Raw genomic sequence first — 25,743 nt, forward strand, 5'->3', positions numbered from 1 at the left:
GGCCCCACGCAAGAGATGAAAATTCAAATTTAGTGGTTTGATATGATGGATAACGATCATATTTTTCATTTTAATGAGAAAATAATGGGAACCAAACAGTGTCTAAATATGTTTTTTGAAGTAGTCAAACAAGCTTTCGAATTTGGATATGTTATGAATGGAAAAGATGACAATGAGTTTCAACTCGTTGAGCGTCACTGAATAAATGCGATCAAAAGTAATGTCTAGCAGCATGAAATGTGCGCAGATTTATTTGGATCCGATTACTTTACTTAATGCTGGATGACACGCCTAGACTCACAAATTTTTTCTTCCTCTGGAATCGAAGAATTGGATCAATTCTTCTTTCCTAATTCAATATGATTCTTACCTTGAACGTCATTTGCATATAACTAACCAATGCTATTGAAAAATGCCCTTGCTGGATTCTAAACCTTGAGACTTAAGAGCAGGAGATGTTCCTCACATCTCGACCCAAATCTCTAAACCTGAAAGTTATTTCCTTTTCATTTTTTCTTCGAAAGTCATATTATGGTGTATATTATATATTTTTAAAAAAAACGTAGAAATGCAAGACAAATATCAATGATGATGTCCATTTTTTGCCCAAAAAAAAAAAAAAAAAAAATTTGAACTAGTGATTTGATGGAGAATATGCAATTAAAAAATAAGGAAAAGTTTCAAATTTATGTTTAATATTATTTTATTGAAGGATATATGATTTAACCCTTGTTTGAGCCACATTATTTTCCTTAAAATGAATATTTGAATAGTGTACTGATGAAAAATGTGTGGTTAAAAAGTAAAAAAAAAATTTGAATTTGCGTATAATATTATTTTATTGAAAAATGTGTGATTAAAATGATGTCAAATTATTGTTTAAGAATATATTTTTTTGAAAAAATTTGACTCAAACATGCTCTTAATATGAGAGAAATGTATTTTGACAAAAATGAAAATCAAACAAAACCATAATCTCACTCTGATTCCAATCATATCAACTCTAGCAATAGCAAAACTTGACTAAGTGCTTGTTTGACAACTATTAGCCCCCGTTTGAGTCCCATTACATTAAATTCTATTACATTTCATTTTTTTCTATCCTATTTTCAACCACACAATCTTTCATAAAATAATATTATACGTAAATCGAAAACTTTTTATTCTTTTTCAACCACTCATTTTTCAAAATAACACTATTCCCCCCATTAATTTTTCCACGTAATGGGCGTCAAACAGGGACTTAATCTAATTGATGATTTGTTACATGATCATTTCTAACCACATATTCATACGATAAAATATTCTACACGCATCCTACTTTTTAACCACTCATTCTCCAAAAACTCACTAATAAAAACTCATTTTTTAAACAATAATGGTTGTCAAACAAGCTTTGAGTTGAAAAGGAAAAGAAGAGAAATTGAAAAGTAAGAAATTCACCCCCTCGCCAACATTTCTGTTCCACTATTGATTACAGGGTGCCTCTAATTACAATAGCCATGCTAGCATTTGCAATTATCAGCTCTACAATTGTAAAGATGCCAAACATATAGTTGTGCTTAAAAGTTGCTTTTTAAGTCGATCAAACTTGGGAAATCAACCATAACACCAAAAAAACCTAGCATCCCAACTGTAGATGCCTGTCTGTTCCTGAAAGTCAAGAAAGGGATCAGATAATTAATTAAAAAAAAAAAAATGGCCCACGAAAATATAATACGAAAAAAACTAGCACGAGTAACAGAAATCAGAGGTTAAGGACAGATATATTAGAGACAGAAATAAGACAGGACTATAAAGAATTTTTTGTCTTAGAAGAGCGCAGGTAAAACAAAACCATTCAAACGATAATTCCCTTTATGTTTGCAGTACTAACATTGACATGTTGACAACTAGAATTAAATAATTATTTGACAGCTTAGAGCTTTTCACAACTATATCAGAACAGCTTGAAGTTTTGAGTTTCAAGTCCCAACACCACCCATTTATCAAAATTGTGAACACACCATGTATTTAATAAAAGAACAAGTCCAATGTGCAGATGAAGGACCGTGTTGATAGCTAATTTAAATAAATAAATGTTTTCCCTCTCTAAAGGCTTAAGCTTCCAAACTAGATTTTTTTTTTATTTTTTTAATTACCGTAGGTGTCCGAATCAAATTACGCATACCTCGACTAATTTCATATTGCCCTGAAGTTTACAGCCAACTCATCTCAGTGGCTCTGTGAAGACTTGAACTAGTGATCATTAGAGAGCAGATCTAAAGTCTGACCACTGAGCTACTCCTCAGAGTTAAAACTAGATTGGTCATAGGATAGAACTTACTGAAAAGCCTTGCCAAGTCAATAGGGGAAATGAGAGAGAAATCAAACACTTTCTGTGATGTATCTACCTCAAAGGCACCCCTCACTCAACTCCTTCACTCTTTTGCCAGTCATCTTTCACATATTTCTTGAATGTATTGTAGCCAAACAAATATGGGACAATTAAGAATCTTAAGATAGCTGCTGCATATTTCGTATACAAATACTTTATGTTTCTTGTCTCAAAATGTATTAGCACCTACCTATTATAGCTTAGACAAAAGGGCAGAATAATAAACACATTCATTTTGATAAATAGATTCTAATCTAGCAAGCATCTACAAGACTTCGGTCGGCAATTTTTATTTTTTATTTTTTGGCTTGCTATAGAGCCTTTTTTCCCCCCTCCTTTTTGTGGCGGGGTGGCAGATTGTTCTTGAAAAGTTGATTAACAACCCAAAAGAACAATTCGCATACCAGGTCTCAGAACGAATATCACAGGCGAGCCACAAAGTTACAAAATATATGAGCTATTAGTTGAGCAATAGGACATCCTTCAATTAGAAATGTTAAGATACAATAATACTAATCAAAGTAATAATAATTAAAAAAAAAAAAACAAAAAAAGGATCCTACACAACAAATAGAATATCTCAAGCCTTTATATTACGATCAACTTCTCAGCTTATATACTGTTCCAAAAGCCATGCAATAAACTTGCTACTTCATCTTTTTCCTTTATTTTACATGCTCAGTTTCTTTACTATTATTTACGAACAATTATGGAACATGCATGCATGTTTGTTGGGAAACATGAGATCGTGACTCTCACTTCAAGTCTTCAAGCACGGGAAACTCAAGGTAAAGTTGGAGGAGATTACAATTAACTTCATACTTCGTCAACACAATCTCCCTTTGAACATACTGTAATTTCCTGTCTATACGGTGAAAATAACTGTCTAACTTCTCACAGCTGAAGAAACAAAAGCAGAAAAAATAAAAAGAAAATAACAAAAAAATTGGCGTTGGAAGAATTCTTGTCTAGGCTAATGCATACAAGCAAAAGTCGATGGTGTATAGGAGCTAGAGACATGAACAGAACAACGAATATGCAGTGACAAAGATCTTACATTACTAGAAAATAAATTTTATCCATCACCAGAATACATACTCGGAGACAAATTTTCTCATAAGATGGTTGAGAATGACTTTGCAAGCTGACAATAGGCTGTGCTGGAAATATTTGATATTCATATTTTAGATTTGTGTATAGCTGTATATAAATTGTGTATTTATGTGAGATAGGTATAATGCCTACTGTTTAAAAGTTACTAGCAGTAATCCCCTGATTAATTAAGGATTGACATTTTAATTTCTCTTTGACTTTCCCTGTAATTCTAGATTATAAATTAGGTTTGCACTACTGATTGGATTAGTATGTTAATACAATTTTTCTTCACATGGTATCAAAGCAGCAAAGTTCCCAAGTTCAAGTCTCACCACCCAATTAAATGAATTGTCCACGTGTTAGGCTTTGATGGGGAAAAAAATAAATTCAGCCTACATGTGAGGAAGCTCATTGAAGATAATAATTAAATGATACATACTTGTTAAAGTTTCCAGCCTTCATTGCTGAGGTATTTATACATCCTCTTTTTAATTCCAACATCTCTGATGTTTATGAGATTTCCATCAAGGTTGCTGCAACTTGTGGAGAAACTCTACCATCCATTAATGTAGTCTCCATTATTCAAGCCAAAGGAGGAAGGACAGCATTATGCTTGAGAGTCAACCCACGGATAGTACAGCCCTAGTTATGGAAAAATAAAGATATGGTGATTTAATATGTTCAACCCAAGGACATAGTGACTGACGTAGGACAATCCTATTATAAATAGGAAAAAAGTTAGATATTTATAATATGATATTTAAGATTTCTAGTTGTATGTAATATGTTGACCTCTTTTTTGTAGGGGCAACGTGGACAATAGATCCAAAAGTCTATCACTTTCATGTAAGCATGCTCCTGTACACTAGGACAAATCGTTAGCTATACATGACCTACTTCGGTCGTGGGGGAGGCGGCCAAGTGCATTCCGACAATCAAATTAGTTGATGAAATAGGTATTTGAATATGGGATGTACTTTAGACGAGCCACTTGTGAAAAAGGGGTTCGACTTTGGGAGAATGTATGAGTAAATATATAGAGCAAAATTATAGCTTGAGAGTCTAAACTTATGTTACCTTTAAATGGCACAATATACGAGCTTTCATGGTAAAACGGCATGAGTAAAAATTGTTGAATGAAGAGACACGTGGTCTCATCCTAGTGGGTGAGGCAACTTGTCATACGCATCAATTGTCAGTTTTAGGCTCAGGCACATTTAATGTTATGACCTTTTGTAGCCCTAGATATGACATATAGAAATTAGACTTCACCTGTTGAGTGGGTTAGGTGGCTGTTGCAGTCTATTATGCTCGAATCGAGTATGAGTATCGGGTATGTATTCAAGTATCGAATATTTTATTTTCTAAAATGTAGGATACAGTGATATGGCTAAAAGAGTCCAAATTTCGGATACAAGTACGTGGGTACGTCTTTCAAGTTTTATTTTTTTTACCATCCCAAGATGTCATTTTGAATAGACCAAAATCAATTATTTACAAAGAAAGAAATAAGTATTAAATTAGGGGTTAAGGGGAATAAAATAGAATTTTGGAGTTTAGTTTTCAATTATGGAAAGTTATTTATTAAATATCATATAAAATAGAAATGAAGGACTTGATTGCAATTTGGACTTAAGGGAGCACTATATGGAACCCATTTTTATTTTACACAAATAGAACCCTAAACCATCGATACAAAGAGAGGAAAAGGAAAAAAAAAGAAGAAAAGGGAAAGAACAAAGAAAGAAGAAGCAAAAATGGTGAAGTGTCTGATTGAAACTTGAAAGATTCAACACATATCTTATACCCATACTCATATCGTGTCATGTCTGACATGGGTACTTCGACCATCTCAAATAGTCCGAGCATCAGAGGTTTCAATGAGTTGTCACATCAATAATTCATTAACGATTTTGTATGAATGATCCTTTGTAGAGCCCCTACCAGCCCTGCCTCATCCATGAGGGTTAGGTCTTCTATATAGGGTTGGATTCGGCAAATGAGTTTGGTCTCTCCATAAGGATTCGGCCTCCTCAAGGGGGTTGGGCCAAAACTACCACTTGGGCAAAACGATGTGAAGTGCAAACCCAAGTTCGCTTGCTATGTGGCAACAATATATGTTATCTTCTTCCTTGTTTAGAATAAGATTCCTAATTTTCTTTAGATTTGAATTTGAGTTTATTTCCTTTTAAAATTTAGTTTAATTATTTTAGTTTCCTTATATTAATAAGATTGGGGAATAATTTTGCCTATAAATGCAAAGGTATTGTACACTTTTTTGGAACATCAATTATTATTCACTATACACAAAGCAAGATTATTTCAATATCATTCTTATTTATTACATAATTCTTCTTACAAGAATTTCACAAACGATTCTGCGCGAGTGCTAATAATGTAGTGTCAAACTTGCAAAATTTAGTAAATAAGAGATTGAAAAGCTAAAGAAATTTTTGAGTTTGTTAAGAGCAGCCTACGGATACATCAAGTATTCTCTTCTCTCATGCACTATGTGCTTCACATATATCATTTTCACATCCTTCGATCATTTACTCGGGAGCTACAAATCGTATAATACATTCCTCACAAAACTTCTATATCCTAGCAATACGCAAGAATCCATTGCAGACGGGTCATTAGCCACTATTGCAAGCAAAGAATAATCAACATAAATTCATCTTTGGAGTCTTAAAAATGTTTTACATGCACCTCATCATTCCACCAACCTTGTGTCTATATATCAACTTGCTATAAAATTAATTGCAATATTATTTTTCCCTACTCGTCGTGTTTTACAGGGTTACAGAAAGGATGACTGGGCATGCTAAGGAAAAAGGCGGACTCTACTACCTCTAAACAAGTGGTGGCAATGTGAGCAATGTTAACCAACTACCTTTTCTATATTTATCCAAGTCGTTTCCATAAGTAAAGACCAATTTTGGCTTACCATTTTCGTGTTGGTCATCCTTCATTTAAATCACTTATGTTCATGTTTCCTTGGTTATTCAAAAACATTGATGTAAACACATTTCATTGTGACGTTTGTGAATTTTCCAAGCATCATCATGTTTCATTTCATTAGGTAATACTAGTCATCACATGCTTTGCATGAGCTTTATATTTATTGTATTTTTATTAGTGTCAAATAGATTTTTCAAAACTTGTTATAGATTCGAAGTGTTCGGTGAAATCCGATCATTTGGTTCATTGCAGTTAAAAAACTTTATAATAACTTTTTTTGGCCTATAATTTTTTTCTTTAATTTGTTAAACCATTTAGTTTTTTATTCGTGTTGGTGTAAAATGATGGTTACAAACTAAATGATTTAACAAATTAGAAGGAAAAAAAATTCAGGCAAAGATAAAAAGAAACAAAAAAAAGTTGTTATAAAGTTTTTAAATTAAATTGAAATAAATAAAATTAAAAATAAATATTATTTAATTAAAATTGGAAAAAAAATGCGTTTTATCATAAAACAAAAAGAATTTTAAATCAAAAAAAATATTTATAATATGAAGAAGAAAAGAAATTTTAAAACAATTTTAAAAATATATATAATAAAAAAATAAAATAAAGTTACAAAAATTAAATAAAGAATATATAAATATTGTTTAGTTAAAAGAATGGACAAATTTTTGATGAAAAGAACTGTCTCCCTATTCCCCAAAAAAAAAAAAATTATTGATGAAGTGTAAAGTCTTCGTGCACGGAGAGACTTCTCTCCAAAACCATGGCGAGATTTCTCTCCATCCCACACTATTATTATTATTATTTGCTTCATTTTGTTTTGTTCATATTGTAAATAATTTAAAAAAAAAAATTCTTTTTTTGTTTCTTTTTATTTTTGCCTGTAATTTTTTTGTTGTTTAATTTGTTAAATCGTTCAATTTCTTTTCTTTATCAGTTGAATTGGATGAGAAGAAATAGTTTGTAAAAATTGAGAAGTATTTCAGTAGAAGTGATGGTTGCAGTGAAGTTGCGTGTGAAAATATATAAATAATTGAAGACAAATGACGTCGTTTTTGCTCCCACAATAAAAAAATGGCTACAATGAGATCAAATGAAAGAATTTATTGTTGATTTCTACAATAACTTCACATTCTCCTTTTAATATAGTAGGGAAAAAATCTTCAATCTCATTTGCCTTAATTCACATTGATATTTGGGGACCATTGCATGTTTATAACATTTCAGGAGCTCGATGTTTGTCCGCTTGATTGCACTCGTCATTTAATGACTTTTGATTAAAAGAAATGCACAATTACAATTGCTTTTTCAATGTGTTTTGACTCCAACAGTCATATTAGTAAAGCTTTTACACGAAAATTATATTTTTACTTCTTGGTGAAATAATGTTTATTTTCCTAGTTTTGATCCATATATTATTTTTATAGTTTTGCTCCGCATATTATCCTTAACCTATCATTTTTTGTGGTTCAACACAAATGTATTAAATTTAAACTAAGGGTGGACAAAGCAAAGTGCATAAGTTGCACAAATAATGTTATGCTACACATTTAAAATCTACAATTTTAAGTCCTCATTCTGCAATAATATGACTTCTCCTTTTTCTTAGTCATTTTCCTTTGTCAATCCATTCCCCAATATTATGCCGCGACTTCTCTAGGTCACAGTGAGATCGTGAATAAGGAAAACACATATCCCCATTTAAATGAGTAATTAATAGTACAATTGGATGTCAAGGTATTCAATTTCTCCTTTTTAACTCGATAATCCTCATTGTGAGGGTTCCTTTGTATATATAGGAATAATAAGGCAAATTCCATGGCCGAATGTTAACTATCACTGTACATAAATGGAAACTGAGCAATTTTCTACCAATTACAACTAATATACAAAGCTATACAAAGCATCTCTAATTCTAACGTTAATTACTTGCTGGCCGTCAATTACTCTTTCTATCTAATTGACATCCCCCTCAAATTGATGCGGGTGATCAAGAATTGACATCAATTTGCCCACAAGAAAGAGATGACGTTGTCGTGTCATGGCTTTGGTGAATATGTCGGCAATCTGTAGATCAGTAGAGATATGCGGAAGAGAAATAATATTTGCATCAAAAGCCTCTCGAATTGAGTCACAATCTACTTCGATATGCTTTGTACGCTCATGATATATTAGATTTACAGCAATCTGAATAGCACTAGTGTTGTCCGCATGAAGGGGTGTAGGATTAGACCGAGGAAAGCCAAGTTCAGCTAAAAGCCCACGGAGCTAAATAATCTCAGAATAGGCAGCGTACATGGCACGGTATTCACATTCAGTTGAAGATTTAGACACACGTACCTGCTTTTTACTCTTCCAGGAGATCAAAGAATTACCAAGAAACATACACCAACCCGTAACAGAACGACGAGTATCAAGGCAACCGGCCCAATCTGTATCACTAAATGCAACAAGACGAATAGGAGACCCAGAAGGGAAAAACAATCCACGATGAGGAGTACCTTGGAGATACCGAATGATGTGACAAACTGCCACAAGATGAAGATGTCGTATAGTTTGCATAAACTGACTGACTTGCTGGACTACGAATGATATATCAGGCCTAGTGATGGTCAAGTAGTTGAGGCTCCCAACTAAACGACGAAAGATAGTCGGATCAGGAAGGAGCTCACCCTCTTCACGACGATATTTAACATTGACTTCCAGAGGAGTCCCGACAGAAGAAGAATCTTGAAGACCAGTCAAAGTGATCAAGTCTTGGATATATTTGTGTTGGTTCAAAGATATACCTGTGGAATCAGTGTGTACTTCCAAACCCAAAAAATATGTAAGTGGTAGACCAAGATCCTTCATGTGAAAGGAAGCCTGTAGATGCTGCTAGAGTTGAGTTATCAAACCAGAACCCGTGCCAGTGATAACAATATCATCCACATACACAAGTAAAAGAACAATATCTGTAGATGTTTTACAAAGAAATAGGGAGGAGTCATACTGACTCTGGATAAAAGAAAGCTGTAATAAAGTAGATCGAAACTTCTCAAATCATGATCGAGGAGCTTGTTTCAGCCCATAAAGAGACTTCTTTGGCTTACATACTTGTGAAGAAGAGGAAAAAAGACCCGGAGGAGGCGTCATGTAAATATCTTCCTTGAAATGACCATGAAGAAAGCATTTTTGACATCCATTTGGTGAAGAGGCCACCCCTGAGAGGCTGCAATAGAAAGAACAGTGCACACTGTAGTCATCTTTGCCACTGGAGCGAATGTCGCATCATAATCTACCCTATATTCCTGCTTATTTTCGAGAGCAACTAGGCAAGCTTTATAACGATCCAGAGTTCCATCAGAACAAAGCTTAATAGAATATACCCACTTACAACCAATAGCCTTGACATTATGTGAATAAGGAACAACATCCCAAGTATGATTATCCTGAAGTGCTCGAAGTTCTTCATCCATAGCTTTCCCCTAGCATTCATGTTTAGCTGCTTCTAAATAACTAGGACGTATAGATGTCAATGTAGCTGCTTATTCAATTTAGTTTCTTAAGAATTTTATATTGGGATTATTGGGCTTTCTACTGGACTTTGGTTTTACTGAATTTATATTGGGTCCTTTTTTCGCTAGTATAATTAACTACGTACATCATGTCAACCAACATGTCTGAAACTTTCGGTGTGCGGTTCACGGGTAAAAATTATTCTACATGGGAATTTCAATTTCGATTATTCGTTATGGGAAAAGAATTATGGGGTCACATTGATGGAAGTGACCCAGCTCCTACTGAGAATATTCAATTGGGCCAATGGATAGTGAAAGATGCTAGGGTTATGACATGGATTTTAGGATCTGTTGATCCTATGATTGTCCTAAATCTAAGACCTTATAAGACTGCTAAAGAGATGTGGGAGTATTTAAAAAAGGTCTACAATCAAGACAATACAGCCAAACGATTTCAATTGGAGTATGAAATTGCAAATTACACTTAAGCCAATCTCAACATCCAGGTTACTTCTCTGGGTTTCAAAGCTTATGGGATGAATTTGCTGATATTATCTATACTAAAGTACCAGTTGAATCTCTTGCTGCCATTCAAACTGTACACGAGCAAAGCAAGCGAGACCAGTTTCTAATGAAGTTACGTCCAGAATAATAAGGCAAATTACATGGCTGAATGTTAGCTATCACTGTACATGAATGGAAACTGAGCAATTTTCTACCAATTACAACTAATATACAAAGCTATACAAAGCATCTCTAATTTCGATGTTAATTACTTGCTGGCCAATCAACTACTCTTTCTATCAAATTGACATTGGATTCTTTTTTAAATGTCACTAGATTTAAATATTGTGGCATTCAATAAAACAGAGCATAAATCAAATGCCAAGCTTAAGGAGAAAAACTGTACACCTTTTAAATAAATCGGTAATAGAAAGAAAGATTTAACCACAGGAAGACAAAAAAGATCAATACACAAGATTTGGATGACTGGAGTAGATTTTGACATTTAGAATTTGTATGAGCCCCATTTTTATCCAAAAAATGCATCTTTGAATAATGTATTGATGGGAAATGTGTAATTAAAAAATAAGGAGAAATTTTGGATTTGCATGCAATATTGCCCTTGTTTGAGCTCCATTTTTGTGAAGAAAATGAATTTTTGAATAGTGTATTGATGGAAAATGTGTGGTTACAAAATAAGGAAAAAATTTTGATTTGCGTATAATATTATTTTATTAAAGAATGTGTGGTTGAAATGTTGTCAAATCACTGTTAAAGAATGTATTTTGGTTGAAAAATGAGGCTCAAACAAGAGCATTATTTTATCGTAGAATGTGTGGTTGAAGCTAGGTCAAAACACTATTTAAGAATGTAGTTTTTTCAAAAAATGGGGCTCAAGCAAGGGCTTATACATGCTGAACTCCGTACGAAATGATACAGATTCAATTGTGGATGTGAAGTTGATCGTGAGTTGTGTTGGTTTGAATCAATTCAAATCATTAAGTCAAAAATCTTTGAAATTGACATAGCCGTTGCATCATTTTTACTGAGGTAAGCCACATGTCCTTTTCTTGATTTCACACACCAGGAGTAAATGAACTGAAATTCCCATAATGTGCTTTCAGTCTTTTTGAACTCCATCACTCACGTGATCCCGCCCCTTAAAAAACTCATCACAACCATTTCAAACTTGAAGAAACATTAAATCCATTCCTAAAGATGCCGGCAACTACACCTACACATGAATGTTTTTCTTGACAAGAGAAAAAGAGCAAGAGATCACACTCCCAACCTACCTTCTCTTTGTACTTTTCTACTTCTGCGTGTTTTTCATTTCTTCACATTCACTTGCTCCATCTTTTTGTGCTATATATTGACCTCATTTTTTACTAAGTCCCTCACTTCTATTCTCAAACAAGAACTGTAGCCTCTTTTCGACAACCAAGGAGAGGGAAAACTTTTCTCATCCATTCCCCTCTCCTTCAACAAAGACTTGGGAAGGTGATCTTGCTTGAAAAAGCTTCATAGAGGCCTCTCTCTCTCTCTCTCTCTCTCTCTCTATTTTCTTAAACATTCTACAAATACAATTTTTATACACCTTCACTTATTCTATAACATTCTAATTATTGGGTATACGGATTGTTGTGAAAGGATTTTTCTCTTCTTCAACAGCTTTCTTATAATTGTCTAAATTATTTTTATTGCATTTGGTACACTATATTCTAGATTACTTTTTGCACACTTAATTTCTTCTACTTCTAGCAATGGACAAAGAATAACCTATTTGTAATTGAGTTTGGACATGTTTTTTTTCTCTTCTCTCTCTCTCTCTCTCTCTCTCTCTCTCCTTTGAATATTTTACTAATGATCTTTTTTCAAAATGAGATAGTTCAAAGCTGTACACTTATTCTTAATTTTCATTTCTTGTGTTTGCTTGATCTTTCCTTGTAGAGTCTTCTCCAAAAAAAAAGGGCAAGCACTTTATGACATTTTTGTTACACAGAAACGGAGAGGAGCAACTCAAGGCTAAAGTCAGAGAACCATGAATCGACAAAGGAAAATGAAATGCTGATGAAGATGCTGAGGAATCTCGAGCAAGAGAATCAGGCACTGATTCTTGAGTACAACGAGCGATGCTGGCAGTTCTACCAGGAAGCTGACACTGCTGTGGTCAACAACCCAGGAGCTGCCACCAATCAAGCACCAAGCTCCCTCCCTAATCCCAACCAGCCATCCACCTCCTCCAACTCCAATTCCACTTAATCCAGCAAGAACTCAAGCTGGACATACATGGCCCCACCTAAACTCCTCTTTTTGCTACCTTTGTCTTAACACCATTTAGGAGTCAAAAAATAGTTAAGACTAGTGGAAATTGTTTGCAGTAACAGTAACAGTTATTCTGCATATGTTCCCTATCTTCTTTTTCCTAAATTTTATTTTCTTCTTTATGTTGGGGGTGGGGTGAAAGTGTGTATCTGAACTTGAAGATATATCAGTCCATCTCTGGGTAATTATCTCAATTCCATCCATCTCTGTTAAAGGACAAATATTATATTTTCTTATTTTGCTCTTTTAATGGTAAGCACTGAATATAATTTCTATGCTAGGTTTCTTAACTGAACATTAATAAATGCTACAATCTTGTCAATTGGTGTCTCAATTTCAAGAATGATAAACCAGAAATTTCAGTTGTCCAGTAAAACAATATTTTTTTCATGGTAAAACAGTATTTTTTCCATTAAATCATGGATGGTATGACCATAATGCTCACATAAATGGAACTAAAGTTCCTTTGTTCCATTGCTATATCAATAAATTGGAGATATTCATTGCAACATTTAAATCACTGAATTGGAGATTCATTCCTTGAATGCATTAAACAAGGAATGAGAATAAAACCAACAAATTGCCAAACTTTATTTTCCACTCAGACTTTCCAAAGATGGGTGGTACACACTAATAACGTTTGGGACCCATCTTTGGCGAAACAAAAAAGGTTGGGTACTTAGTTGCACAATTTCTATACATTCGACCGCCACTGCGATCTTCCCAATAAATTATATCAATACATGTAGCGTCAACCTAATTGTAGTGTGTCTAATACTAAGCAGCTACGTGACCATTGGATGTCTCCCTCAATTATCTGAAAATCTAACATGCTAATCTATAGATGATGGCATGATTTTATGAACTTTAATTCCAAGAAAATCAAGATTCAATTTTGAATCAAGATTAGGCCATCATAGTTTACTTTTATGGTCAAATAAATAAAGGCATGAAATGCTCTCACATAATTGAAAAAGAAAGTTATGTTTAATAGTCTTTTCCAATACAGTATGAGGAAAAAATTAGACAAATGAACAGATATAATTTACAGCATTAAAAACATTCATTTCCGCAACTATATATAGCTAAAGAAAAACAAGACTTGGGTTGGCTTTTCAACCTTTTTGGGTTATTTGTCAGCGTTTAGTTTTATTTGATAATTTTTTCAAATAATCACAAACTTTAGGCGTTTGCTCAATTATGACGCGACTTTTCAATATCATGAATCAAGCAAATTGGGAATCGATAATTTAAGTCAGAGAGCAGGCAAGAATTACTACCTTTAATATAATAAACTATATAAAAAGTAATGCTCCCCCATGGAAATGAATTCAATATAACGAATTATTACCTCAAAGTCTCAACTGAGAGAGCAGGCAAGTATTGCAATCAGTTTTCGCAGGCGCAGAAAGTGGTGATAGTCCCCCCATGGAGATACATGGGCTGAAATGCGGATGGGCCAATATGATCCCGAATATGGCGGACATAAGCACCAGTAGATGGTTGGTGGTGAAGAGTAACGCAAATGACTTGACGGGAGACAGAACGAAGGCAATGTCGCGGTGGAACAGAGACTGATGGTGGTGTAGCAGTGGCGGTCACGACTCGTCTAGTGGGCATACGGAGGCGGCGGGTGATGAAGACTCCTATGTCGGAGTCGTGGTGAGTGGAACGGGTGTGAGCCTGGCGAGGGAGCCTGGCGAGGGTTGTGGTTACAAACAAAGCGGGATTTTCTCTACGATATTCAAGAAACGTTCAAGATAAGGAAATAAATAACCGTGCGTTTGGTTCATTATAGTCTCATGCTCCTCTTTGCTAGCAATTTTTCACCTCAAAAAATTAATTTTTGATCGTTATTTTATTATTCTAACCATCATATATTAATCTTTCACATACGGGTAAAATTCACTTTTTTTCTCTAACGGTCAATAAATCAATTCTCATAATTACTACCAAATATACCCTATAATTAATTCCATAAAATATATCAATAGTCAATAATAATAAATACATAATAATTGTGCAGGACCGTTCCTCCTATTTGACAAATGATCGTGATCTTTAATTTAAATCAATTCAACGCTCAATATCTTATGAATCTTAAGTGGTTATAACCAATTCTTCCATCATCCTTGTAAAATATATACTAAGTTTTAGATTGACTTAAATTAAATATAATCATTATTTGTCAAATAAGTGTGTCAAATTTATTAATAGAACGATTGATCCCGATAGACGCATGCGAACAATAACTAAAATCTAACGGAAAAAGCTCCTTGTCCAGAGCTACATGGGTGGCTCTAGACATATAGCAGGGCTCAAATCTAATTTTATTAAAAATTATAATAAGTGGACAGAAATTAAAATCTTCTAGCTCTAATAAATAAAAAAATTAGAAGCAACTTCTAATATTTCCAAACATATCTTAAATGATCGATAATCACAACTCATTCACTAGATGCTCCCACCATTTAGTGTTCTAGCAGGAAATACGTGAAAATGGTCATTTGACCTGACAATATTTCCACAATGGCCTTTGACCATTAAAAAAAAAGAAAGTTTAAATAGATTTTTATATACAATTTCTCAAAAATACCCCATCTTCCACAAACAAAGAAAAGGAGAGGAGAAAAGCAAAAAAAGAAAAAATACACACGTTTACAATCGGAATCCGATCGAGCTCAACGTCCTCATAGTCTACCCACCACAAAAGTCAATCATTATATTCAGCAATGTTAATTTTTTTTTTATTGTTATTATTTTTTGGTTTAAACTATTGATTTTTCATTTTGCATGTTTTTTGAATTTGTATATTAGATTAATATATATGATGTTTATAAAACATTATTTAGGTAGATTAGGGGTTTAGAATGGATTGTGGTGAAGAAAATGAGTTAAGCTCGCCATGTCCGACGAGAACCGACTATTTCGCAAAACGGTGGATTTAACAAACAACCCAAACCGACTTTTTGGGCCCTTTTTTCATTTTCTTTTTTTTTTTCTCTTTTCTTTCTCTTTTCTTTTCTTTCCTTTTCCTTTTTTCTTTTTTAATTTTTTTTGTTTTTATTATATATTTTTTAAATTTGTTTAAATTTTATTTTTCTCCTCATATTATAATCTCTTGTTCGATTTAAAATTCTTTTTTTAATTATTTTTGTTTTATGACAAAATGTAATTTTTCAATTTTAATTAAGCAATATTTATTTTTAATTTTAATTATTTTTTTTTCATTTTTCCCTTTTTTATATTTTTCTTTTTCATTTTCTTTTTTCCCTTTTTCTGTTTTTCTCCATTTTTTCATCATTTTTTTTAAATGGACTGTTTGGCCCAATCCTCATTTGGGCCAAAGAGTCGGCCCTTTTTCCTTTTTTCCTTTTTCCTTTGCTTTTCTTTTCCTTTTTTCCCATTTCCCCTTTTTTGCTTTCAATTTTAATTAAAAAAATTTATAAGAACTTTTTTAAAATTTTGTCTGCAATTCATTTAATTTTTTATTATTATCGATGGAAATGAATCTTTATCTTGTGTATAGTAATTACAATTCGATTCGCTTAATTTTCTGAGATCATGCTTTATTCTTTTATCTCTTGTTCAATGTTCTAAAATTTGAATTTTTGCAGGATAGAATGCCATCTTGATGAGGAGTTGAGATTGATGTTGGGTAAAGCTATTTGGAATGGTAGTTTTAACAGTTTCACTACAGTACTAGAGCTGCTGGATGACTAGCACGCGGATATTTTATGTCAATCTTTCCTTTGGCCCTTATATCACTAGAGGGAGGTCCAGTACTCCACGCATATCATTGATACATTATTGTATCGGTGCTCAAGTCATTCGACGGTTATGCCTTCCACTTCAACCTTGGAAGCAAATTCGCTACGTTTTTCTTGTTTGAGTTTGCCCTGATAACCGGACTAAAAATTACTAGCAATGAAGCAGCTCGTGATGGTATTCAAAGAAGCAACATACTGCATGACGCTTATTTCCAAGGACAAGGGATGGTGCTTCTGTCGCAACTGAATGACGCAATCAGGGGTATGATCAAATGTTAGACAGACTGAAGTTAGCACTGGTCTATTTCCTTGAGAGCGTGGTGCGATGTCATCACAAGAAGACTGCGATCAACCTCTTCTATATAAAGATCGTCCACGATATTGATGCCTTCAACAACTATCCGTGGGATTGGAGATGTTTTGAGGACATCGTACACGTCTTCACCAGATCACACTCGAAATCCAAGAGGTCCGTGTTTAAGTACGATACCTATGGATTGCCCCTGTCACCTATTGGGTAACACACTACCCTCGGATGCATCATTGATGAGCATCTCAAAAGACGAATGACCATATGAGAAACAAAGTATTATACATTTGTGATTTATACGGTACGTAGTTTAAAATCTCATAACATAATTATTAACTAGTTCAAATGTCAATGTCAGCTTGAAGTCATAATCGATTTGACGCTGTCAATGGAGGAGGAGGGTCGAGGTCCTGTGTGTGAATTAGCCATTTCGTATACTCAAGACAATCAAATATTCGATTCAATTCTGGACTGAGATTGGGTATATGAATTGAATATAATTTATTAATTACCATTTTTGTATGAGTTAGCAATTATTAATCAAGTTAATAATTTTTAATATTGTTCTTTGTATAAGAGCACAGTCTAGTTGATTGACAATCACATCCGTTGAGGGCATCACCTCCACCGAGGAGATCTCCTTCTTCCCCGTCCAGACACTTTCTCTGTGGATCTTTTACACACGATCAGGGTCGTTATTTTGATAATCTGTATACCAGTCTAACTGTATTTATAGCGGAGGAGGTCAGCGTGTTGCCATAAGAGTTGATAGGAATGGTCGATGATTTATCCTACGATGTTGGAGTGCTACATGGCCATTATGTAGACCTGCAGGATGAAGTCGCAGCGCTCCGAGATGATATAGCAAGTAAGCAATGGATATCGAAGAGGGTGATGGAGAGGGGGTCACCCATAGTTGTGGTCAGATAATACATTAAAATCATTTTTGTTATTTGTGGAGCGGAAGACAGGTGGCCCCATCGGGGAAAAGAGAGGTCGCAAAGGAGGGGAGAACGGAGAGGGTGGGCCCATCGGGGACGAGAGATGTGGTGGATAAGAAGACGATGGATGAGGTAGCCCGATGGGGATAGGTGAGGTGAAAGATGGAAAGGGTAGCAAGCCCCAAAGAGGTGGTGGTCCCCAGGACGGAGGACTAGAGGATGCTCGCGGGTGACTAAGGGTAAGAAGCGTGCTATTAACGTGCCAGAACAGGTGGTCGTCAAGAGGCCAAGATTGTCGTCAAAATACATCGACTCTCCATTTACGGCTGAGGCAAAGAGGATGAGGTTCGTCGATGAAACGTATCGTAATCTTTTTGGGAAGATGGACCATGCCAAGTGGAAAGCGTTTCAGATGGAGTGGAGAAGAATTTTACCTGAGTAAGTTCTGTATGATTTTAGTAAAGTACTACGCTAACTCGTATATGCTTATTTTAACATTTTTTTTTTATTTTTTTCAGAATCAGCCACACAATAGCTCAAAGGACAACCTTGGATGCTTACAAGTAGTTTCATGACATCACCACTTCGGGAACTTGGCTCCTGGCGATGTAAGTGAAGTAGTCATATTGTTATTTTTTATGTATACACAATTTTTGGTTTATTAAATGAAATAACTCCCTCTTTTTTCGTGTTTCTTGATGTAGCACATCGACCTGGTCATGAACTTGTTGCACGATCGAGCTAAAAGATATCTAAAATCATTTCACCTTTCTGACCGACTAATATTGAACCCTGAGTTCGTCCGTAAGGTTACAATTGAGAATCAGTTGCTCCACATTATAAGTAACAAGTATATGATGCCCAATTATATGCTCAAGTGGATTATCGAAATGTCGCCAAGTGTTGGGAAAGGCTATGTGAGGGTTGTATGCTTATGTACATTTCAGTGATCGTGAATCATCACTATATTATCGTGGTGATCGTCTTCGCTGACTCGACTACATATGTGTACGTTCCTGATCATTCATGTCTAACACGAGATCAACACGAGTAAAACCTAGAGTCGGTGGCTATAATCATTCCTCTGATAACTAGATGAGCGATGATGATTGTACAGGACATGCAAGTCATCGTGTATAGAACTAACAATTATTGTTCAATGGACACGGTATTGAACTAACAATTATTGTTCAATAGCAGGGGCAACTCACATGTTCGCCATAAAGTATACTAAAATCTTTAGTATAGTACATAAGGTTGATGAATCAACGAATGTGGATACAAATTTGGAGAAATACGTTAGTATGCGATTCACACAAATTTAATTGTGATCAATAAATATTATATATTGAATTTTTTTAATTATGAAATAATTGTAAATATTGTTAAATTTATGTAAACATTGTACTTTGAATTTTTTATATAATTATGTAATAATTGTAAAATTTATGTAAACATTATACATTGAATCTTTTTTGTAATTATAAAATAATTGTTTATTTAATTACGAAATAATTTTGAATATTGTAACATATATATAAATACTGTTTATTTAACAACGACATTGTTACACCGGTCTAATTGTCATTTCAGAGAATCTGACTTGTACAAACTTGATGAGTATGCTCTATTGCTCTTCACCTACCATACCTATGCAGTCAAGGAAACTCTCTTGTAAATGGCATTCTGAATGTCGTGGACCTCCAAGGTCACGCGGTTCAACTTCTGGTGGCAACAATGTATTAAGTGAGAGAATATGTCAAGAACTTTCTAGTCGGCTTCATTGAGTAGAGAAAATATAGTCTTAGCATACGCTGATCTCCAACAATCGATCGTGTAATAAGGAGAGCATAGTATTCTTGCTACAAAGCTTCGATATTTAGTTACTACAACTGCATACTCTTATGGAAAACTTTCCAACTAAAATCGATTGCAAATGCATGTGTTACCAGTCAAGTCCATCATGTATGCCGTATTACGTATACTTTTCACAGAGAAACCTAACTCATCCGATGGTTCACATTCAACTTTTTCGCAACCTTTGCAGTTTTGAAGAGTTTGTCTCTTGAACATGGGCTAGCACGCTCGTGCAACTCTGTGATTCCGTACGTCGATCATAAAATCACTGCTGCAACTTATTATGAATGTTCTCAATCATTGTGAGAATTGATAACTCTCAATCCTTCTTGAACAGTGCATTGTGAGATTCTACGTTGTTTAACATCATGTTGTATTAGCATCCTAAAAAATGTGACCACGTCCAATATTCGATCCCCATTTTTGTTAGATAATCTTATACCGGGAATGATTTACTTACAATTTTGACATGAACTTATTACACTCCTCAATATTGTAAATTTTGGCTGCTCTTCTGAACAATAAAATGATGTCTTTACCTCGACACCTAGTCTTCGAATTATCTTGTGTGTGATACATGCAATACCCATGATGTGCCCTAGAAAAAAACTTCAATGATACTATTTATTATGGATGATCCCCAATCAGTTACAAAGTTGAGATCCTCAACTTTTCGATCACTTTTCTTAGCTTTGTAAAGAACCAATGGATCAATAAAATTTAGATGTTGACGTCTTGACAAGTAGGAATAATCAAGTTGCCTTGGTATCTAGCTTTCAGAGTTGTACCATCGACTAGAATTATGGGTTGCATTGTATTTCGAAAACCCCGAATGCATTGTCTAAGAGCCATGAAGAAAACTTAAAGTAATTCTCGCCCTCCATCTCTTTTAGGCCTTCTGGTAACTCATCACCACTCCGTATTCTAGACGAACATTGTTAATGATGTCTGAATGTCTGTAAATCGTCCATAGGTCCTGACACTTGTGTATTATCTGTCGACCAATAAAACCATGCTCAAGTTTGCCCGTGATCGTTTCGATGAATTCTCACTTCGCAAGTATGTTCTCGTATATACTTGCAAACCACAGATAACTCATTCGTGTCCATCTAGTTGCTCGCAAGCGCCAACGACAATTGTCGTCGATATAGACAATTGTCAAAAATGACTTATTTGATTTCTTTAGTTTGAACTCAAAGTTGTATTTTAATGCTACTCGGTGCACAGTTTTTTGCAAATTTTTCTTTGTTTCAAACAATTGCTCGACGTGAAAATCCTTGTCATCGAAAACCACATTCGAAAAATTAAAGGATGGTCCACTTGATCCAGTCACTGAGCTTTAACCCCACTTATGTCTTTGACGGGATAAAGCAATCAAATCCTCATTAATAAATTTATTTTCATTTTCGTTATCATGAACTACCAACAAAATTCTGCATAACAGTGAAATCATGATAAAGAGCAATTGTCTTGGGAATGACCACATCATCCTTACGAGCTATCTATCTCCACCGTGTTCCAAAATTTGTTGGCATTGTTATCCGTTCCATCCAATATTTTTGTTCACCTTCGATAACATTTTTCTTCACCAAAGCCATGCAAAGAATAGTAGGTGCAGTGTGCATTTTATTCAATTCTAATAGATAATTCACTTCAATAGCATAAGTAATATTCATAGGTGAAATCGGAATGGATAAATGCTCGTTGAATAGAAATCTCAACTCTATATCATATTGAAAAAGATTGACATTCAGCTTGTTTTGTAAAACATAATATATTTCCGCTTATGATGTACTCTCTCTTATGAAAATTAGAATCTCACAATGTATATTTCTTATCCATTTCCATGCCCATCGATCATTTTCATCCAATTCAAAATCACCAAAATAACAAACTGGGATTATAACCATATTTGCATCACGAAACAAAAATTTTAATTATAAAAAAATAGTAAAAAATTTTGCTCGACCCACTTGACAATTTTTTAAAAAAAAATGTTTTTATAGCCAGCTGTTGCGTCCGCTCGACTGTTAATAGTAGAAACGATCTACTGCTACCGCCCGGGCAATCTCAATATGCACATGAATTTTTTCTTGTCAATAAGTGTAGTTTCTACAGTTATTTGTGATCCTAAATGGTGATATTTTGTTATTCTTTGGATAAATTAATACCTAATTTGTTATTTATTGCTTTTATTCCAAAAAAAATCATGTTTCTATGAAAAAATAGAGGAAAGAAAAGAAAATGGCTAAAATGAAGCAAATCCAAAGTTCGAGAACTAAAGTACGAATACTAAAAAGTTGCATCGAACCTCATGATGAAGATTTGAGAGTGCTAATTGTCAATTAGATGAAGAAAGAATTCAAATGGATTAAGTATAGTTAAAGCATCATCACACATTAATTTTCAGCCGAAAAATGTTATGTTTCAAATTTTCAGTCTCATATTGAGACCCAATTTTGGCATAGCAAAAATTCGAATTGGAAAAATGATATTTCTAGAAGAATTGTAGAACTTTGAGTAATCTTTTTAACGTACTTTAAATCACCTCAATTGGATATCGGACATAAAGTTGTGATAAAAATACTAAAAGCTGTTCAGCTGTTAGAACTTAGGCAAGGCTAGAGGTGGCAATCAAGCTGAGCAGCTCATTAGCTCAAGCTCATATTTGGACAAGCACAAGCTGAGTGGGCCCCCTTGCTAGGCGAGCCGAACCGGTTTGGTTCATTAAAAAAAAGGATCAAAAGAGTTAAAAAAAATTAAAAAAAAAAATTCTTGGGCTCAGCTCGACTTGTGACTATTAATGGGAACAAGAGTAAAAAAATTTTAAAAAAATTCTTGAACTTGTGGGCTTGGCTCGTGCTTGAACTAGCTTGAGTTCGACTCTGTCCATTGCCACATCCTAGGCAAGGCATACGCTCTCGCCTGAAGGAGAGCCCCGCAACCCCAACCAAAAATGAGCCACCGAGGCACCTCAAATCTCCCATGCGTGCGTCGTATATTACACTAGGCGCGCTCTTCAATGTTAAACGGCTAAAAAAATTTAGGTTTCTTTATTTTATTTTAGTAAGCAACGTCATTGGTATCATATAAATGGGAGAATACGTCCACACCTATTTTTTATCATTGAGAGCCAACTTTTGAGAGAAAACGAAGAGAATATAAATTGAAGAACGAAGAATTCCTCGCTTGAATCCGGATTTGAAGGCATTGATTGAGGATTTCCATTTTTTCTTTATAGTTTAATGACTACGGTGACGACTTTCTTAGATAAAATTCTAAGAAAATTTGAAAATATTTTTATTGTTTTTTTATATTAATATGTTAGGCTAAAATTCTTTGTACTCGATGGATGACAAAACTCTTTGATTCTTAGTTTTTAACTCGTGATTTTATGTTTTTATCTTAATTCTTGCGTTGTAATTCCATTAATATGCATAATTACATTGTTTTAATATTTGCGCACCATTATGATAGTAAGTTGCTTATTCATAATGTTAGAAAACTCACGGTAGGTATAACATTATTATTGAAACAAATGGACAATAAAATATTAGGAATAGTATTTATAGCGTGTACGATCATGGGTGATAATCCTAAAATGCATGTTTGTCATATGAATTTAGATTAGGAATATGATCGTCTCGTGGTAACCATAGGTTTATTGTATCTTATAAAAGAATAATAAATAAAAGTGGAATTATCGATCATTACAATTGCATGAATTGAGATAATTATCACTGATAGAGAATTAGAAATAAAAATTGATAAGTGGAGTCAAAAATCTAATATGCTCACTCATTTGGTTTTTAAACCAATTTTTTTATTGATTTTACAAGTTTTAGTTACAAAACTTAATTAAAATCCATCAACGCTCGATAAATTACTGAGATTTTGAGATTGAAACATATGAGAGACGAGAGAAACTTTATATGTGTTGGAATAAATACATAAGAAAAGTTAAGTTTTAAGTGAAAAATGTTTGGTTTTCACTTGGTAACTAAAATGATAATAATGTATTTTAAATAAAAGTTTGTTTGGTAGTAATTATGAGAATTGATGTTTTGATCGTTAGATAGAAAAGGGAGCCCCACATGTAAGAGAAGTAAAAAATGGCGGCTGACTTAGGGAAGTAACGGTCAAAAAATTAATTTTTGAGGTAAAAAATAAGAACCAAGTACGCATTAAAAATATATTTTTAATTATATAATATATTTAAGGGTATTTTTATATTTTAATATTTAAGAGGACAGAAAATATTCAATAAAGTGAAAATTGGATGGGGGGTTTTCTATATGGCCTATTACTATTCATTTTCATGGAAGAGTCTATATTGTCATTAATGAAATGATTTTTTCTATATTGCAACATATATCATAATATTATAAGCTTGACAATCTATCATTTTTTCTTTTAAAGTGTATGTTCTAAATATTCTTTTAAATGTCTAATACTTAACCTGTTATTTATCAGTTTTAAATAAAATCTAAGTATTATTCTGTATCTAAAATATTTAACTTTTTGAGGTAATCTATTTGATATAGGTTTTCTCATAGTTTTCTCAAGGTCAATCTTTTAGAACTATTTTATCTTATATTTATTCTATTTTGAATTTTAGCATATAAATCCATTATTTGATCAAGTAGATTGGAATAATCTATAACATACTATTCATATTTTTCACTAAGTATATTATATTATTCAGAAGATGTATTCATATTTTTTAATTGAGAAATAATATTTTTTATTTCTTCTAACATATTATCTAATCCTTCAATTGTATATCCTGACATTAATACAAATAATTATCAAATCATGCAATTAATCTCTTTGATTCTCTAAGATCTAAAAAGATGCATTCTAATTTTAGCAAAAATTAATAGTTTTACTTTAATTTTGATCTAGATCTTTATTCTTAGAATCGAGTGATCTTTGAGCTCTGAATGTGTAAATTACTTCCTTCAACGGCCTCCTGTCTTCATCGAATGTTTACTATTTCAGCTTCTTGCACTCACTCTATCAATTTTAAAGAATAAAATTCTAAACTTCTATTAAAGAAAAAACTCTATTTTTGCTAAAATAAGAAGGAAACTTTCAATTAGATCCTTCAAGAATCTACTGGAATAAAGATTTAGAAACTTATATTGATATCAAAATATTGGAATTTTATTTCTATCAGAATTTATACAGGATTTCTACTTGGTACACAAGGATTTCCAGAAAAACTGGTTTCAAACTGAGGATGGCTTAAGGTAGCTATTAATTACAATTCGAGATTTCAAGATGATCTCCTCCTAGTACAATGCCTCTATTTATACAAATATATGAGACTCTATGATTAATCTATTACATCATTCAGTATATCAGCAAATGCATACTTGCCTTTCTATTATTGTCCTCCTTGAACCTACATTTTCACATGTAGTATTTGATTTTTATTAAAGGAGTTTCTATTATTGTCCTTCTTTATTCATGCCTCCACATGCCTTTTCAACTTTGTATTTGAAGAGCATCTTTCTCTATTATTGCCATTTATTTTTTATGTCTTTACATGCAATTGGGGCACTCCCTTGGTTGGCAGGATTCTTTTATAGTGGTAGGACATTCCAAAAATTGATATATTTTGAATCTTGTAATGCAGTCCTTTAAGATTTCTGATTTTTCATGTCGTCCATTTGATACTAGCATCCAGTTTTCATATTGACACAAGCATGAGAATTTTTTTATCAAACAAATTTTTAACAATATGGTAAATAGCTTTAATTGCAAGTGCTCTTCTATATCTGATCAATGACTTTGTAACTGTTGAAACTTTTCTATCATTCTCCACCACATCTATTTGGAAGTTGGCTGCAACATATCCAATCGAGATTATGTGTTCAACTTGATAATAAACAATTTCATCATATTCTAGACTTATTGAATAAAATTTCAAATATATTTTTCGTCCCTTGGTAAATCTTGATACTTCTTTTATGAATATGTCATCAAATTTCAAAATTTTAATCAAATCCTTTCTTGGATATATCAAATCCACATATCCAGTCTGCCATAATCTTTACAAACGAAGGGTCTCCTTCTTCCATGGCTGTTATTT

The 25,743-nt window shown here is 33.5% G+C and overlaps 1 protein-coding gene and 1 long non-coding RNA gene across 2 annotated transcripts; both read right to left on the reverse strand.

Moving 5' to 3' along the window:
• Positions 1-1,351: 1,351 nt before the first annotated feature.
• LOC111399711 lies at positions 1,352-14,515 on the reverse strand. Its single transcript, XR_002703779.1, has 2 exons — positions 14,120-14,515; positions 1,352-1,653 (listed from the first exon to the last, which is right to left on the reverse strand). It is a non-coding gene; the product is annotated as an uncharacterized LOC111399711 (long non-coding RNA).
• LOC111399710 (uncharacterized mitochondrial protein AtMg00810-like) lies at positions 8,158-9,473 on the reverse strand. Its single transcript, XM_023027173.1, has 2 exons — positions 8,941-9,473; positions 8,158-8,871 (listed from the first exon to the last, which is right to left on the reverse strand). The coding sequence occupies exons 1-2, from the start codon at positions 9,290-9,292 to the stop codon at positions 8,708-8,710; spliced, it is 516 nt and encodes a 171-aa protein (XP_022882941.1). The 5' UTR covers positions 9,293-9,473; the 3' UTR covers positions 8,158-8,707.
• Positions 14,516-25,743: the final 11,228 nt, after the last annotated feature.

This window comes from Olea europaea, chromosome 9, assembly GCF_002742605.1.
Source record: "Olea europaea var. sylvestris chromosome 9, O_europaea_v1, whole genome shotgun sequence".
Classification (NCBI taxonomy): Eukaryota; Viridiplantae; Streptophyta; class Magnoliopsida; order Lamiales; family Oleaceae; genus Olea; species Olea europaea.